The sequence below is a fragment of the Kogia breviceps genome, chromosome 3, assembly GCF_026419965.1.
Source record: "Kogia breviceps isolate mKogBre1 chromosome 3, mKogBre1 haplotype 1, whole genome shotgun sequence".
NCBI lineage: Eukaryota > Metazoa > Chordata > Mammalia > Artiodactyla > Physeteridae > Kogia > Kogia breviceps.
Window position 1 is genome coordinate 148,894,090 of NC_081312.1, and position 17,474 is coordinate 148,911,563.

Below are 17,474 nucleotides of genomic sequence, written 5' to 3' on the forward strand. Positions count from 1 at the left end.
TCCTTCAGAATAAGTTGTACTGTGGTTTGGTGTTTAGGACAGCCACCTCCATACGTACTGTGGGTTAAGTTCTAACAACTTCCTGCAAGGGAAATTTCTTCAGGCTCTTTGATCTATGGATGAACAAATCAGATACAAACAGAATTTATCACTCGTACCTAACACTTTACCATATGACTGTCTTTGTATTTTTCTGATTGTTCTTGTTCACTGTTAGGAGAGATTTTTATTGTACTAAATTCCTAATGCTTCTCTTTGATACCTTGTACTATCTCGTTACCTCTATCCAAGGACAGCCTCTAATCTTCCTCTAATCAAGGAGGATGTAAGTTTAAGCAGATGCTTTAAAGCTGAGTTGTAGCAAAGAACAAGGAGCGGTTGGGACTTCCCTGGTGGCTCAGTGGTTAAGAATCTGCCTGAAAATGCAGGGGAAATGGGTTCGATCCCTTGTCTGGGAGGATCCCACATGCCGTGGAGTAACTAAGCCTGTGCACCACAACTACTAAGCCTGTGCACTACAACTACTGAGCCTGCGCTTTAGAGCCCTTGAGCCACAACTACTGAGCCCACATGCCACAACTAGTGAAGCCCACGCACCTAGAGCCCGTGCTCTGCACCAAGAGAAGCCACCGCAATGAGAAGCCTGCGCACGGCAATGAAGAGTAGCCCCAGCTTGCCGTGCTAGGGAAAGCCGCACGCAGCAACGAAGACCCAATGCAGCCAAAAATAGATTAATTAATTAATTAATTAATTATAGAACAAAAACCAAGAAGCAGTTGAACTCATGATACTAAAATTGGAGCTATGCATTTAAAATGCTTAAATCTGAAGGATTTCCTGTAAATACTTTTTTTTTTTTCCTGGTGGATGTTGTACATGGTGTTAAAATATTAAGAAGTGGCAGTCTGGCATTCTTTGAATTCAGGGGCTGAACTTTTAGAGTAATTGCATCTCTTCAAGTGTGATAGATCCACAAGTACCTAAAGAACCTTGATATATAAGATGGTTTCTCTAAAATGCATGAGCTTCCAAAGCTTTTCAGTGAAATGTCATTACTCCTCTGTCTTAATGGAAATGCAAATCAAATGAGAACATGGAGATAAACAGGCACCATTAACTTGGTCAAGGTCACACAATTAATAAGAATAGTACTTAGACTGTTTTTGATGTTTTGCTGTTCTTCCCCTTGCTTCTCCACCCCACACCCCACCCCAGTCTCCATTAGGTTAGCTCTTAATATCTTTCCTCAGAACATGTGTATCTGTTGATTTAGGCTGAACACTGAATTTTTCATGCCTGTTTTAGTACCTCTGGCATTATTCTGTTGCCCTTCTTTCTCACCATTTATATAAATTAATGTGATAGTGCCTTATTTGTTTACTTTTTATTGAATTTTGCATTTTCCCCTCATGTTCTATCATGATATGTCAGCAAGTGTCAATGTATCTGTATTTTAAAGACCATGTAAATCAGATTGTAGTGTAGGCATCAGAGTTTAGAAATAAGTAGTTTACTCTAAAACCTTGGTGCTTAGAGTACAAAATGTCAGTGTATAACAGACGTTTTTATTTTAAAAATTTTTATTTATTTTTTATACAGCAGGTTCTTATTTGTTATCTATTTTATACATATTAGTGTATATATGTCCCAATTCATCCTCCCCTTCCCCCCTACCCTCCTGCTTTCCCCCCTTGGTGTCCATACATTTGTTTTCTACATCTGTGTCTTTATGCCTTGCAAACTGGTTCATCTGTACCATTTTTCTAGATTCCACATATATGTATTAATATACGATATTTGTTTTTCTCTTTCTGACTTACTTCACTCTGTATGACAGTCTCTAGGTCCATCTGCATCTCTACAGATGACCCAATTTCGTTCCTTTTTATGTCTGAGTAATATTCCATTGTATATATGTACCATTCATCTTCTTTATCCACTCATCTCTTGATGGACATTTAGGTTCCTTCCATGACCTGGCTATTGTAAATAGTGCTGTAATGAACATTGGGGTGCATGTGTCTTTTTGAATTATGCTTTTCTCTTTTCCCAGTAGTGGGATTGCTGGATCATGTGGTAATTCTACTTTTAGCTTTTTAAGGAACCTCCATACTGTTCTCCATAGTGGCTGTATCAATTTACATTCCCACCAACAGTGCAAGAGGGTTCCCTTTTCTCCACACTCTGTCCAGCATTTGTTGTTTGTAGATTTTCTGATGATGCCCATTCTAACCAGTGTGAGGTGATACCTCACTGTAGTTTTGATTTGCATTTCTCTAATAATTAGTGATGTTGAGCAGTTTTCATGTGCCTCTTGGCCATCTGTATGTCTTCTTTAGAGAAATGTCTATTTAGGTATTCTGCCCATTTTTTTGATTAGGTTGTTTGTTTTTTTAATATTGAGCTGTTTATATATTTTGGAGATTAATCCTTTGTCCGTTGATTCATTTGCAAATATTTTCTCTTATAATGAGGGTTGTCTTTTCATCTTGTTTATAGTTTCCTTTGCTGTACAAAAGCTTTTAAGTTTCAGTAGGTCCCATTTGTTTATTTTTGTTTTTATTTCCATTACTCTAGGAGGTGGGTCAAAAAAGACCTTGCTGTGATTTATGTCAAAGAGTGTTCTTCCTGTGTTTTCCTCTAAGAGTTTTATAGTGTCTGGTCTTACATTTAGGTCTTTAATCCATTTTGAGTTTATTTTTGTGTATGGTGTTAGGGAGTGTTCTAATTTCATCCTTTTTACATGTAGCTGTCCAGTTTCTCCAGCACCACTTATTGAAGAGACTGTCTTTTCTCCATTGTATATCCTTGCCTCCTTTGTCATAGATTAGTTGACAATAGGTGTGTGGGTTTATCTCTGGGCTTTCTATCCTGTTCCATTGATCTATATTTCTGTTTTTGAGCCAGTACCATTTTGTCGTGATTACTGTAGCTTTGTAGTATAGTCTGAAGTCAGGGAGTCTCATTCCTCCAGCACCATTTTTTTCCCCTCAAGATCGCTTTGGCTGTTCAGGGTCTTTTGTGTCTCCATACAAATTTTAATGTTTTTTTTCTAGTTCTGTAAAAAGTGCCATTGGTAATTTGATAGGGTTTGCATTGAATCTGTAGATTGCTTTGGGTAGTATAGTCATTTTCACAGTATTGATTCTTCCAATCCAAGAACATGGTATATCTTCTTCATCTGTTTGTGTCATCTTTGATTTCTTTCATTGGTGTCTTATAGTTTTCTGAGTACAGGTCTTTTATCTCCTTAGGTAGGTTCATTCCTAGGTATTTTATTCTTTTTGTTGCAATGGTGAATGGAATTATTTCCTTAATTTCTCTTTCTGATCTTTCGTTGTTAGTGTATAGGAATGCAAGAGATTTCTGTGCGTTAATTTTGTGTCTTGCAACTTTACCAAGTTCATTGATTAGCTCTAGTAGTTTTCTGGTGGCATCTTTAGGATACTCTGTGTATAGTATCATGTCATCTGCAAACAGTGACAGTTTTACTTCTTTTCCAATTTGTATTCCTTTTATTTCTTTTTCTTCTCTGATTACCGTGGATACCAAAACTATGTTGAATAATAGTGGCAGGAGTGGACATCCTTGTCTTGTTCCTGATCTTGGAGGAAATGCTTTCAGTTTTTCACCATTGAGAATAATGTTTGCTGTGGGTTTGTCATATATGGCCTTTATTATGTTGCGGTAGGTTGCCTCTGTGCCCACTTTCTGAACAGTTTTTAGCATAAATGGGTGTTGAATTTTGTCAGAAGCTTTTTCTGCATCTATTGAGATGATCATCTCGTTTTTCTTCTTCAATTTGTGAATATGGTGTATCACATTGGTTGATTTGCATATATTGAAGAATCCTTGCATCCCTGGGATAAATCCCACTTGATCATGGTGTATGAACCTTTTAATGTGTTGTTGGATTCTGTTTACTGGTATTTTGTTGAGGATTTTTGCATCTATATTCATCAGTGATATTGGTCTGTAATTTTCTTTTTTTGTAGTATCTTTGTCTGCTTTTGGTATCAGGGTTGGTGACCTCATAGAATGAGTTTGGGAGTGATCCTTCCTCTGCAGTTTTTTGGAAGAGTTTGAAAAGGATGGGTGTTAGCCCCTCTCTAAATGTTTGACAGAATTCACCTATGAAGTCATCTGGTCCTGGACTTTGGTTTGTTGGAAGATTTTTAATCTTCAATTAATCAAGTTTCAATTTCAGTGCTTGTGATTGGTCTGTTCACATTTTCTATTTCTTCCTGGTTCAGTCTTGGAAGGTTATACCTTTCTAAGAATTTGTCCTTTTCTTCCAGGTTGTCCATTTTATTGGCGTATAGTTGCTTGTAGTAATCTCTCATGATCTTTTGTATTTCTTCAGTGTCAGTTGTTACTTCTCATTTTTCATTTCTAATTCTATTGATTTGAGTCTTTTCCCTTTTTTCTTGATGAGTCTGGCTAATGGTTTATCAATTTTGTTTATCTTTTCAAAGAACCAGCTTTTAGTTTTATTGATCTTTGCTATCGTTTCCTTCATTTCTTTTTCATTTATTTCTGAGGTGATCTTTATGATTTCTTTCCTTCTGCTAACTTTGGGTTTTGTTTATTCTTCTTTCTCTAGTTCCTTTAGGTGTATGGTTAGATTGTTTATTTGAGAATTTTCTTGTTTCTTGAGGTAGGATTGAATTGCTATAAACTTTCCTCTTAGAACTGTGTTTGCTGAATCGCATAGGTTTTGGATTGTTGTGTTTTTGTTGTCATTTGTCTCTAGGTATTTTTTGATTTCCTCTTTGATTTCTTCAGTGATCTCTTGGTTATTTAGTAATGTATTGTTTAGCCTCCATGTGTTTGTGTTTTTTACATTTTTTTCCCTGTAATTGATTTCTAACCTCATAGCATTGTGGTTGGAGAAGATGCTTTATATGATTTCAATTTTCTTAAATTTACCGAGGTTTGATTTGTGACCCAAGATGTGATCTCTCCTGGAGAATGTTCCACATACACTTGAGAAGAAAGTGTAATCTGTTGTTTTTGGATGGAATGTCCTATAAATATCAATTAAATCTATGTGGTCTATTGTGTCATTTAAAGCTTGTGTTTCTTTATTAATTTTCTGTTGGGATGATCTGTCCATTGGTGTAAGTGAGGTGTTAAAGTCCCCCACTATTATTGTGTTACTGTCAATTTCCTCTTTCAGAGCTGTTAACAGTTGCCTTATGTATTGAGGTGCTCGTATGTTGGGTACATATATATTTATAATTGTTATATCTTCTTCTTGGATTGATCCCTTGATCATTATGTAGTGTCCTTCTTTTTCTCTGGTAACATTCTTTATTTTAAAGTCTATTTTATCGCATGAGTATTGCTCCTCCAGCTTTCTTTTGATTTCCATTTGCATGGAATATCTTTTTCCATCTCCTCACTTTCAGTCTGTATGTGTCCCTGGGTCTGACGTGGGTCTCTTGTAGACAGCATATTATATGGGTGTTATTTTTGTATCCTTTCAGTGAGCCTGTGTCTTTTGGTTGGAGCATTTAATTCATTCACAATTAAGGTAATTGTCAATATGTATGTTCCTTTTACCATTTTCTTAATTGTTTTGTGTTAGTTTTTTTAGGTCCTTTTCTTCTCTTGTTTTTCCCTCTTAGAGATGTTCCTTTAGCATTTGTTGTAGAGCTGGTTTGATGGTGCTGAATTCTCTTAGCTTTTGCTTGTCTGTAAAGCTTTTGATTTCTCCGTTGAATCTGAATGAGATCCTTGCTGGGTAGAGTAATCTTGTAGATTCTTCCCTTTCATCACTTTAAATATATCATGCCACTTCCTTCTGGCTTGTAGAATTTCTGCTGAGAAATCAGCTGTTAACCTCATAGGAGTTCCCTCGTATGTTATTTGTTGTTTTTCCTTTTTTTTTGCGGTACGCGGGCCTCTCACTGTTGTGGCCTCTCCCGTTGTGGAGCACAGGCTCCGGACGTACAGGCTCAGCAGCCATGGCTCATGGGCCTAGCCGCTCCGCTGCATGTGGGATCTTCCCGGACCAGAGCACAAACCCATGTCCCCTGTATTGGCAGGTGGACTCTCAACCACTGTGCCACCAGGGAAGCCCTCCTTTTAATAATTTTTCTTTGTCTTTAATTTTTGTCAGTCTGATTACTATGCCTCTCAGTGTGTTTCTCCTTTGGTTTATCCTGCCTGGGACTCTCTGCACTTCCTGGACTTGGGTGGCTGTTTCCTTTCCCATGTTAAGGAATTTTTCAACTATAATCTCTTCAGATATTTTCTCAGTTCTTTCTCTCTCTCTTCTCCTTCTGGGACCCCTATAATGTGAATGTCAGTGGGTTTAATGTTGTCCCAGAGATCTCTTAGGCAGTCTTCATTTCTTTTCATTCTTTATTCTGTTCTGTGGCAGTGAATTCCACCATCCTGTCTTCCAGGTCATTTATCCATTCTTCTGCCTCAGTTATTCTGCTACTGATTCCTTCTAGTGTTGTTTTCATTTCAGTTATTGTATTGTTCATCTCTGTTTGTTTGTTCTTTAATTCTTCTAGGTCTTTGTTAAACATTTCTTGCATCGTCTCGATCTTTTCCTCCATTCTTTTTCCGAGGTCCTGGATCATCTTTACTATCATTATCCTGAATTCTTCTGGAAGGTTGCCTATCTCCACTTCATTTAGTTGTTTTTCTGGGGTTTTATCTTGTTCCTTCATCTGGAACATAGTCCTCTGCCTTTTCATTTTGTCTATCTTTCTGTGAATGTGGTTTTTGTTCCACAGGCTGCAGGATTGTAGTTCTCCTTGCTTCTGCTGTCTGCCCTCTGGTGGATCAGGAAGCTTGCACATGCCTCCTGATGGGAGGGACTGGTGGTGAGCAGATCTGGGTGTTGCTCTCGCAGGCAGAGCTCAGTAAAACTTTAGTCTGCTTGTCTGCTGGTGGGCGGGGCTGAGTTCCCTCCCTGTTGGTTGTTTGGCCTGAGGTGAACCAACACTGGGGCCTAACCAGGCTCTTTGATGGGGGTTCATGGCAGACCCCAGGAGGGCTTACGCCAAGGAGTACTTCCCAGAACTTCTGCTTCCAGTGTCCTTGACCCTGCGGTGAGCCACAGCTGCTCCCTGCCTCTGCAGGAGACCCTCCAACACTAGGAGGTAGGTCTGGTTCAGTCTCCTATGGGGTCACTGCTCCTTCCCCTGGGTCCCAGTGTGCACACTACTTTGTGTGTGCCCCCCAAGAGTGGAGTCTTTGTTTCTCCCAGTCCTGTTGAAGTCCTGCAATCAAATCCTGCTAGCCTTCAAAGTCTGATTCTCTGGGAATTCCTCCTCCCGTTGCCAGACACCCAGGTTGGGAAGTCTGACGTGGGCCTCAGAACCTTCACTCTGGTGGGTGGACTTCTGTGGTATAAGTGTTCTCCATTCTGTGAGTCACCCACCCAGCAGTTATGGGATTTGATTTTATTGTGATTGTGCCCCTCCTACTGTCTCATTGTGGTTTCTCCTTTGTCTTTGCATGTGGGGTATCTTTTTTGGTGACTTCCAGTGTCTTCCTGTTGATGATTGTTCAGCAGTTAGTTGTGATTCTGGTGCTCTCGCAAGAGGGAGTGAGCCCACGTCCTTCTACTCTGCCATCTGGAACCAATCTCTCCAGATTGTTTTTCAAAACCTTGATGTGTGATGGAAAATAACCGTGGACCCTTGGTTTCTTGAGTGATGTTCTAGGGACTAGGCTGACCATTTTTAAAGAGTCAGTTGGTGGTATAATTAACTCTTTAATGAGCAAAGAACCAGGTACAGTTTATGTACCTCTATGAGGTCCTCTGGCTTTAGAAGTACTTCGATGTGTCTTTTATCCCAGTAGGGTAAGACCTAGGAGTGTTTTATACTTTCATAGCATCATTATTTGAATCACCTTATATAATAGGAAGCATTTTTCAAAGTGGCTTCTCAGTTAATAATGGCTCATATGTTTCTTCATACTTGTATGTGGCTAACCTATTTTGTATGAGAGGGAAGGCAGGAATTGTGACAGATCATTTTATTTTGTTTCCTTTATTCAGGAAAATTTTAAACATATACAGATATAATGAGAACAGTATAATAAAATCTCATGTACCCATCTCTCATGTCAGTGGTTGTCAGGTTGGACATCTTGTTTCATCTGTATTCCCCACCCCACCTTACCCAGACTATTTGGAAACAAATCTCAGATTTGACATCATATTTAATTCATGAATATTATTGAGTTTTTAATCAGCCAGCTTCATAGTTGTTTGTTTATATAGTGAGGAATAAAGAAGTAAAGGGGGAAACTGGAGGGAAAACATTAGGACTCAGTTGTAAAGGCAGTTGCAGTTAACAGAGGAGATCCAGAAAATCTAACTGGGAGTGGGAGCAGCTCCTGTTACGGTCGGTGGTGAGGGCAGAGGCAGAGGGAAGCTTGGGCTTAGGTCTGTTGGTTTTCAAAATGTTGGCTTCTCTTTGATGCCATCTTAATTCACATTTTCTTTATCTTCGTGAGTTTATCCTTTTTTAAATTCTTTGCTGTCATTTTAGTGTGTTTCCAGAATGTAGCAGGGATAAACTATGTGGATTTAGTGTGCTGTATTTTCCTGGAAGTCCCATTGAGTTTTGTTTTGTTTTTTAAAATTAATTAATTTTATTTTGGGCTGCATTGAGTCTTCATTGCTGCATGCGGGCTTTCTCTAGTTGCGGAGAGCAGAAGCTACTCTTTGATGCAGTGCACAGGCTTCTCATTGCGGTGGCTTCTCTTGTTGCAGAGCACAGGCACTAGGGTGCATGGGCTTCAGTAGTTGTGGCTCATGTGCTGTAGAGCGCAGGCTCAGTAGTTGTGGCGCACGGGCTTAGTTGCTCCGCGGCATGTGGGATCTTCCTGGACCAGGGCTCGAACCCGTGTCCCCTGCATTGGCAGATGGATTCTCAACCACTGTGCCACCAGGGAAGCCCCCATTGAGTTTTCAATTTCAGTAACAGTGGTTTTCATTTTAGGAAGCCCTTGAATATTTTCCACATCTGCCTGGTGCTCCCTCTCCCCCACCCACCCCATAAAGTTAAGATAAAGTTAGACTCTAAACCTGCGCAAACCTGTGGTTTTTATTTTCATAAGGTGTTTTTTTTTCCTTACCCATGTGTGGGGAGCTTCCCTAGGCCAGTTGGCAGAGGTTTTTAGTCCCACATTTATTGGGTTTTTAGCTCTGTGAGAGAACCTGTGTATACAGGGAGTCTCAATCCTAAATTGCCATCTCATATGGCCTCAAGCCATATTTCTTGTCCTCCTAGCTCTTACCGCATCTTAAAACTTCTGGAGTTTGCCACAGATTGAGCATCTGCTCAGATGCTCTGGCACTGAGCTCTGTCTCTGGTTCTAGCCCTGGGAGCTCAGAAATTCACTTAAGCTTACTTTCTTTCCTGTTGTTATTTTATCCAGCATCTCTAGGTGATTAAAGCAAAAGTGTTTCAGTGTCTCTTTTTCTGTCACTATCTATGCACATTTATTCTGTGATTTTGTGTCTCTTGGGAAGAGAAGAAGCACAAACTTCAGTGTTCTGAGTCACTTGTGTTTTAAAACAGGTAGAAAATACTATAAGATGGAGGATACGCCGGGATGAAGAAGGAAATGAAATTAAAGAAAGCAATGCTCGGATAGTCAAGTGGTCCGATGGAAGGTGAGCACAAATGCCTGAAGAGTATGGAAATACCCAGTATGTGGCTGGGAGGGATCAAGCTTTGGAATATGAGCTTATTTGGGGGTACACCTCTTATTAAAGAATTTCCATTGTTTAGTCCCTGGCATTGCAAAGAAAACCTGAGAGAAATATAAAGAGGCAGTTGAGGGTCATACAGGCTTGTGGAAGACTTTAAAAGTAGGCTGGAAATGTGGCCATCCTCTTTGGCTCCAGCATAGTAGTCTGGAAAAGTTAGACCAACTTCCCTCCCTCCTTACAACTTGACGCTTTAGTAAAACTGCCCTTCACTGGGAAGGCGGTAGAGGCTGAGTGAATATCACAGCATGTTTTACTTCTAAGCATAAACATACAGAGTGTTTTACTTCTGTGTAGGTCGTTTTCCACATCATGCCTTCTTTATTCTTCCTTTTGAATTCTGTGTAAGGAGAGAAAGCAGCAGCTGAATCACATTTTAAGTGAAGTAAAATGGTAGAGTGAAAGCTTTCTGACCTACATGTGAAGTGTTCCTTCTTTTCAGCATGTCCCTGCATTTAGGCAATGAGGTGTTTGATGTTTACAAGGCTCCACTGCAGGGCGATCACAACCACCTTTTTATAAGACAAGGTACCGGTCTACAGGGACAAGCCGTCTTTAAAACCAAACTCACATTCAGGTAATTACTCTCATCAACGTACTATTTGTTACAATAAAAGCAGTGAAATATAGGTGGTGTTCAAAGTGCCTGACTCCTGATTGGCATAACCTTGCAGTATAGTTCCCCAAAGACCAAGATCTGTTTCTCAGCTCTGAAGGTTCAAAGGTGATATTGTCAAGTTGCTGTTTCACAGGGAACCAGGTCACGCTAACTAAACTTCCAAGGGACTGTTATGTAAACCAGAATGTCAGTTTATTAATTCCAGTAATTACTATAACTTCCAGGAGGCCTAAGAATACTTGCAGGTCAGTGCGATAATTAGAGGTTGTTAGTGTGCATGCGATCAGAGGAAAGGCAGTGAGCTGGTGGGTGTGAAGGCTGAGGTCATCTTGTTCTTTAGGCTGCTGCATCCATTACCTCTCCAAGGATGTGTCCCCCAAGCAGCCCAGGATACTCAGGTCAGCTGGCGAGAGCATCCCCCTTGTCTAGGCAGCGTAGGCACTACAGTGAAACATTCCTGTTTTTCTTTTCTTGATTCTCAGCAGACCATCCTGCTTGGGTAATTCTTATCTTTGGAGAGGGCACAATATTCTTGGTTATGACTTAACAGTTTTGAAAACTGTAATGGTCAAGATTATAGGCTTTGGAATCAGATAGACCTGTATCTGAGTCCCATTTCCACTTGCATGACCTTTTGTAACTTTCTCAACCTTTTCTTGCCTCAGTTTCCTAATATATAAAATGTAATAATTATGTCATAGAGGAGCTGTGACAATGAAGTCATGTAATATGTAAAACACAAAAGTACAGTGCTTGGCCCTTAGCATTCAGTAAATGCTGCTTAAGCCCATCCATTTACTGCTTCTAGAGGGTAATTGTGCTGTGCAAACCTTTTTTACTCCAGCTTTCCATATTTCACTTTACTTGTGAGATAAGAATGTTTTAGTAAGCTACAGAATGAAGAAAGTTCAGAATCCCCATCTAGTATATTGTCTTGTGTCCCTGCCTATTCTTTTCTAGGGAATAGGAAATGGTCACTGGCCTCCTCTGATGTTGATATGACTGGCTCACAAATGTATTTACTAAACAATGAAGTATTTTTGTTCATTTCCTGCAGACCTCACTCTACAGACAGTGCCACACATAGAAAGATGACCCTGTCACTTGCAGATAGATGTTCAAAGACACAGAAGATTAGAATCTTACCAATGGCTGGTCGTGATCCTGAATGCCAGCGCACAGAGATGATTAAGGTACGTTGGCTGAGCTTTATCCTGGAATTTTGGAATATTAAGAATAGCATTTCCTAAAATGTTGTTCATCATCTCTTATTGACCCACTATTTATCCTTCTAGCTGGCATGAACACGGAGCTGGTTTCATTTCCTAAGCATTTGGCAAATGGTTAATATGGTGATAGTCCTAAAACAAACCCTGGCTTGGGTTCTCTCCCATGAGGTCCTGAGAGTTTGGCAAACAGATGACTGAAAGAATCTGAACTTTCACAGATAATTTCAAGGATGATTAAATCATGTATGTCTGGTTTAGAGTCCATGTCAAAAATCAGTGGAAATGCTCGAGAGATTTGGTCTAGGTAGAATATCAATAGACAAGAAGTTTCCCCCCTTTTCTCCTGAAGGTAGGGGAGCTGGAGGAACCTGAAGACTCCAGGACCACATTGAGAGATGCCCCAAGCCCTCCTTCACATCCCCAGCTTGCATGGAAATGCACAAGGAATCAGCTAGTTTGTTCTTAATCCCTATTCTACTGACAGTGATTTTTACTCTAAACTCAGCACAACCACATACTACTTAATGAAACAATGTCCAGCAACAGAATTAGAGTTGTATGCAGTAATAAAGCAATTAAATGAGGAATCAAAGAAACGCCAGAATATCCCTGACTTCTCATAACCTGGCCCTGCCTAGTGAACCCCAATGTGTAGAAGCCAGGCAGATGGAAGGGAATGAAGGCTCTGCTTTGGGGCTCGGGGACCCTCCCCATCAGAACCTCCCCATCCTGCCATCAGGAGCTGTGGGGAGCTCTCTGGCTTGAGGGCCCCAGACTGGAATACGTGGGCACCATGGTAGTTTGGTGGAGCCTGGGCAAGTCAGGTGTCTGTCTCAGGGGTGAAGAGAACCCACCTCCCTCAGGCAACCACTGGACATGAACGAGGTTCCTGAGGCTGGTCGCCACACTCGGGGCTCTGCCTGGCAGCACAGGGGACGCTGCATCTCCCAAGGCTGTGCCGGTGCCAGTTCTGATGGGGAGGTTGGTGTGAGGGAGGGAGCCTTTGCCTCTTCACCCTGTGTTGTCTTCACGCCTTCGAACTGAACAAGATGATGACCATGTGTGGGAACAGAGGTGTAGAATGGAGAGAACTGTACCCTGAGGACATAGGAACTGGTGTTATCCTGGGCGAGACATTTACGTGTTCTTTACAGTAAAGTAGTTTCAAGGGGGCACTAAGTGAGTTCATTTTTTGTTTTAAAGTTCAGTAATTTATTTGCTTCTTTACAGAAAGAAGAAGAACGTTTGAGGGCTTCTATTCGTAGGGAATCTCAGCAGCGCCGCATGAGAGAGAAACAGCACCAGCGGGGGCTGAGCGCTAGCTACCTAGAACCTGATCGATATGATGAGGAGGAGGAAGGTGAGGAGTCCATCAGCTTGGCTGCCATTAAAAACCGATACAAAGGGGGCATTCGAGGTGAGTTTGGGCAGAAATTAAATGTCATCATGTCAGGGTCCAGGAATTTATCTTTGCATTGAGCATACTCTGAATGCTCACTGGACATTTTATTTTTAAGGAACCAGTGTTAATGAGTGAGACATTTTGAGGTCTAAAGAGCTAAAGAGTCATTGTGGAATCCTTTCAGGTCAGCCTGGAAGGGCAGAAGCTGCCTGTGCTCTCTCGCTTTCAGACTCATCCCTTGAGCTTCTGCTTTCTGATTTGAAAGTCTGCCGATTATATTTGGAACTTCTCTCAACTTTTTAAATTACTAGTTAAGAATCAAGAAGTTCAGTTTTTAAGAATCAGGAAGTTCAGTTTTTCAGCGAATGTATGTGTTTTCTTTCAAAGTTCTCCATTGCATATTCCCTTCTTTCACAAGTACCAATAATTTATGATGGTTAACATTTATTCAGCACATACTGAATCCCAGACAAATACTCAAACATGCACCCTACTGGTTCCTCATAACAGTGTTAAGACCCAGTTACTACTGTTGTCTTGTTCTTTTTTAAAAAAATTGATTACTGAACTAATTATATTAGTTTCAGGTGTACAACCTAATGATTCGGTATTTGTATATATTGTGAAATGATCACCATAATAAGTCTAGTTAACTTCTGCCACCAAAGATAGTTACGGAATTTTTTTCCTTGTGATGGGAACTTTTAAGATCTGCACTCTCAGCAACTTTTAAATATGCAGTACAGTGTTATTAACTTTAATCACCACACTGTACATTACATGCCCATGACTGATTTATCTTCTAACTGGAGCTCCTACCGTTTGACTCCCTTCACTCTTTCCTCCACCCTCCACACCACACCTCAGGCAACTACTAATCTGTTTTCTGTATCTATGAGCTTGGTTTTTTGTTTTCCTTTTTTAAAAATCCCACATAAAAGTGAGATCACGCAGTGTTTGTCTTTCTCTGTGTGACTTATTTCACTTAGCATAATGCCTCAAGGTCCATTTTTGTCTTGTTCTTACTGAGGAAATGGAGACTTCGAGAGGTTAGGTTGAGTGGCTTGCCCAAAGACACATAGTTGGTACGTGGACAGTTCTTGAACCAAGGCGATCTGACTTCTGACGTGTCTGTCTCCAGAAGTTTCCCCACAGCCTGCAGCAAGATGTCATGCTTAAAAAAGCAAACTGAACCTGAAGATGGAAGACCTGGGCTGGACTCAGCTCTGCCACTTTTTGTTTTGTTTTGTTTTTGGCCGCACTACACGACTTGCAGGATCTTAGTTCCCCAACCAGGGATCAAACCCACAGCCTCAGCAGTGAAAGCATGAAGTTCTAACCACTGGACCACCAGGGAATTCCCAACTCTCTTACTTTTTAGTTGGATGACTTTTGGAAAGTTACCGTACCTCTTTTCTGCTAACCTTATCAAGAAAAGAACAACCTATTGGTAATAGTATTTATACCATGATGAGGTTGTTTTGAGAATCAAATGACATAATACATATAAAATACTTCATCCAGCCCTTGGCATATAACAAGTACTAAATAAATGTTACCCAAAACTATTGTCATTGTTCTTACCACTCATCGGCTTCGGGCAAGTGACTCCATGTCTCTGAATACCGAGTTCCCCATGTGTAAAATGAGGATCTAATCCCCCCCAGGTTAGCTTTGATAGAGATTTGGGAATCACTGTACAGTGTAAGGTATACCCTGGGTGACCATGTTCCTGGTTTTGTCCTGTTACAGTGATAAATTATAAGAACACCCAATTTTCCCTTTCTCTGACCATCCTGTGAAACTCCCTTCTCCTTTTTTCACAACAACTGCATTTTATTTATTTTGGGACTATAGTACAGAGACCTTTTATTTTTATTTTTTTGTTAGTGCAGATTTCCCACAGAAAAGATTAACTGTGGAAATAAATCACATATACACTAAATAAAAACCAAAAAATTGAGGATTTTTTAGGGGAGATTATATAATATTCAGTTTCCCAGTGATTAAAAACCGAATGGAGAAGTTCATTAGCAATCAGTTCTGTCCAACAGTCAGATAGGCAGGGAGCGGGGAGAAGGGGAGAGCATTGGATTCTGAGGTGAGGGGGTTGGTCTAACATCAGCTGTTCTTATTCTACCTGCGTTTCACCTGGGCTGGGTCATCAGCACAGGCTGTTATTCATCTCCATCTCCCTTTGAAATGTCCACTTGGCAACAAACTGTCTTTACAGGACCAGGAAACCATCTCTTGCTTTTATCTTTAAAGCTTCTTTTGGAATTAACTGTTACCCTGATAAAAGAATGACTCAGACTTTAAAAACTTATTTGGAAATAGTGGTGTCTGTCTCTTTAATCAGCTTGCACAAGCCTTTTTAATATTTAAAAGTGGTCAGATACCAAAAAAAAAAGTCAGATAAACCATTCTTGTATTTGAGAGGATAAGTGCTTCATTTCAACATATCTAAACTTACATTTACCTTTTTTTAAAAAAATAAGTTTATTTTTATTCATTTATCTTTGGCTGCATTGGGTCTTGCTGTGCGTGGGCTTTCTCTAGTTGCGGCAAGTGGGGGCTACGCTTCGTTGCGGTGCGTGGGCTTCTCATTGTGGTGGCCTCTCTTGTTGTGGAGCACGGGCTCTAGGTGTGTGGGCTTCAGTAGTTGTGGCACGCAGGCTCAGTAGTCGTGGCTCTCAGCTCTAGAGTGCAGTCTCAGTAGTTGTGGTGCACGGGCTCCGCTGCTCCGTGGCATGTGGGATCTTCCTGGACCAGGGCTCGAACCCGCATCCCCTGCACCGGCAGGCAGATTCCTAACCACTGCACCACCAGGGAAGCTCACATTTACCTTTAAGTTTAAAAAAAAATTAATTATTTTTTTCCTCTGGAAAAAATGTACAAAGGAACTAAAGATATTCATCAGAAGAAGAATCCGGGAATGAATGGATCATTGTCTTTGAAAGTCACTCACAAATCTTCTACCTTTGCTTTCAGAGGAACGAGCCAGAATCTATTCATCAGACAGTGATGAGGGATCAGAAGAAGATAAGGCTCAAAGATTACTCAAAGCAAAGAAACTCACCAGTGATGAGGTAAACCAAATTTATTCAATTCTAGAGGTTTACCCTGTACCTACAAGTCAATTCCTGGAATGAAGAGGAGCTCACAGCCCAGGAGCACAGATAGATGTCTACACACTTCACTGAAGCTCAGAGAGATAAATCCAGTAACAGGACTAGGGGTGGCCCAGAGGAGGGTCTGATACCTCTGCTCAGAGAAGGAGACCTCTTGTTGGGTGTTGAAGGAAGAATGCTAGGTGTGCAGGGCAAACCAGCCAGGGTGGGCATGCCAGGTAGATGGAAAGGCCTGGGAGAAGACACATGGCCCTGAGATACCAAGGCTCGACTAGAGAACTAGAAATCATTAGTGTGGGTACATCAGAGCATGTATCTCTTCTTTCTTTTTCTCTTTTTGTTTATTTTCAATATATCTTTTAAATTACAGAAATCTTATGGTAGAAAAATCTGTTTTCTTTTTATTTAGATGAACTCATATTTGAAATAGTATTGAGTAATTCAAGAAAATAAATTTCCATCTATTATTGAAATAATAAATTTTCAAAGGAATTTTACGTTTTTGACAGTATCCTTTTCAAATTATAAGAGTACAGGTGCTGAGAAATTTTAAGTCTTTTTTCAAAATATAATTGACATGTAACATTATATAACATTATATTAGTTTCAGGTATACAACATAAAGATTTGATTGATATATGTATATATTGCAAAATGATCACACCACAATAGTTATATGTTTAGTTATATGTTTTTTTCTTGTGATGGAACTTTTAAGATCTGTGCTGTTAGCAACTTTAAATTGTACATTACAGTATTTATTTATTTTTGGCTGCGTTGGGTCTTTGTTGCTGCACATGGGCCTTCTCTAGTTGTGGCGAGTGGGGGCTACTCTTTGTTGCAGTGCGTGGGCTTCTCATTGTGGTGGCTTCTCTTGTTGTGGAGCACAGGCTCTAGGCACACGGGCTTCAGTAGTTGTGGCATGCGGGCTCAGTAGTTGTGGCTTGCAGGCTCTAGAACGCAGGCTCCGTAGTTGTGGCACATGGGCTTAGTTGCTCTGTGGCATGTGGGATCTTCCCAAACCAGGGCTCGAACCTGTGTCCCCTGCACTGGCAGGCGGATTCTTAACCCCTGTACCACCAGGTAAGGCCACAATACAGTATTATTAACTGTAGTCACTATGCTGTACATCACATCCCCATGGCCTACTTATTTAAGTCTTTTTATTTATTTATTTTTTTAATTAATTAATTTTTGGCTGCGTTGGGTCTTTGTTGCTGTGCGCGGGCTTTCTCTACTTGTGGTGAGCAGGGTCTGCTTTTCATTGGGGTGTGTGGGCTTATTGTGGTCGCTTCGCTTGTTGTGGAGCACGGGCTCTAGGTGTGCTGGCTTCAGTAGTTGTGGT

General features: G+C 40.6%; 1 protein-coding gene across 1 annotated transcript in view; it reads left to right on the top strand.

The window, feature by feature from the left end:
* Positions 1 to 17,474, top strand: part of LEO1 (LEO1 homolog, Paf1/RNA polymerase II complex component) — a 47,828-nt gene that overhangs the window by 22,652 nt on the left and 7,702 nt on the right. The window contains exons 7-11 of the mRNA XM_059056256.2: positions 9,558 to 9,652; positions 10,191 to 10,325; positions 11,425 to 11,560; positions 12,827 to 13,013; positions 15,990 to 16,087. Coding sequence (XP_058912239.1) covers positions 9,558 to 9,652; positions 10,191 to 10,325; positions 11,425 to 11,560; positions 12,827 to 13,013; positions 15,990 to 16,087 — 651 coding nt within the window. The remainder of the gene's footprint in view (positions 1 to 9,557; positions 9,653 to 10,190; positions 10,326 to 11,424; positions 11,561 to 12,826; positions 13,014 to 15,989; positions 16,088 to 17,474) is intronic.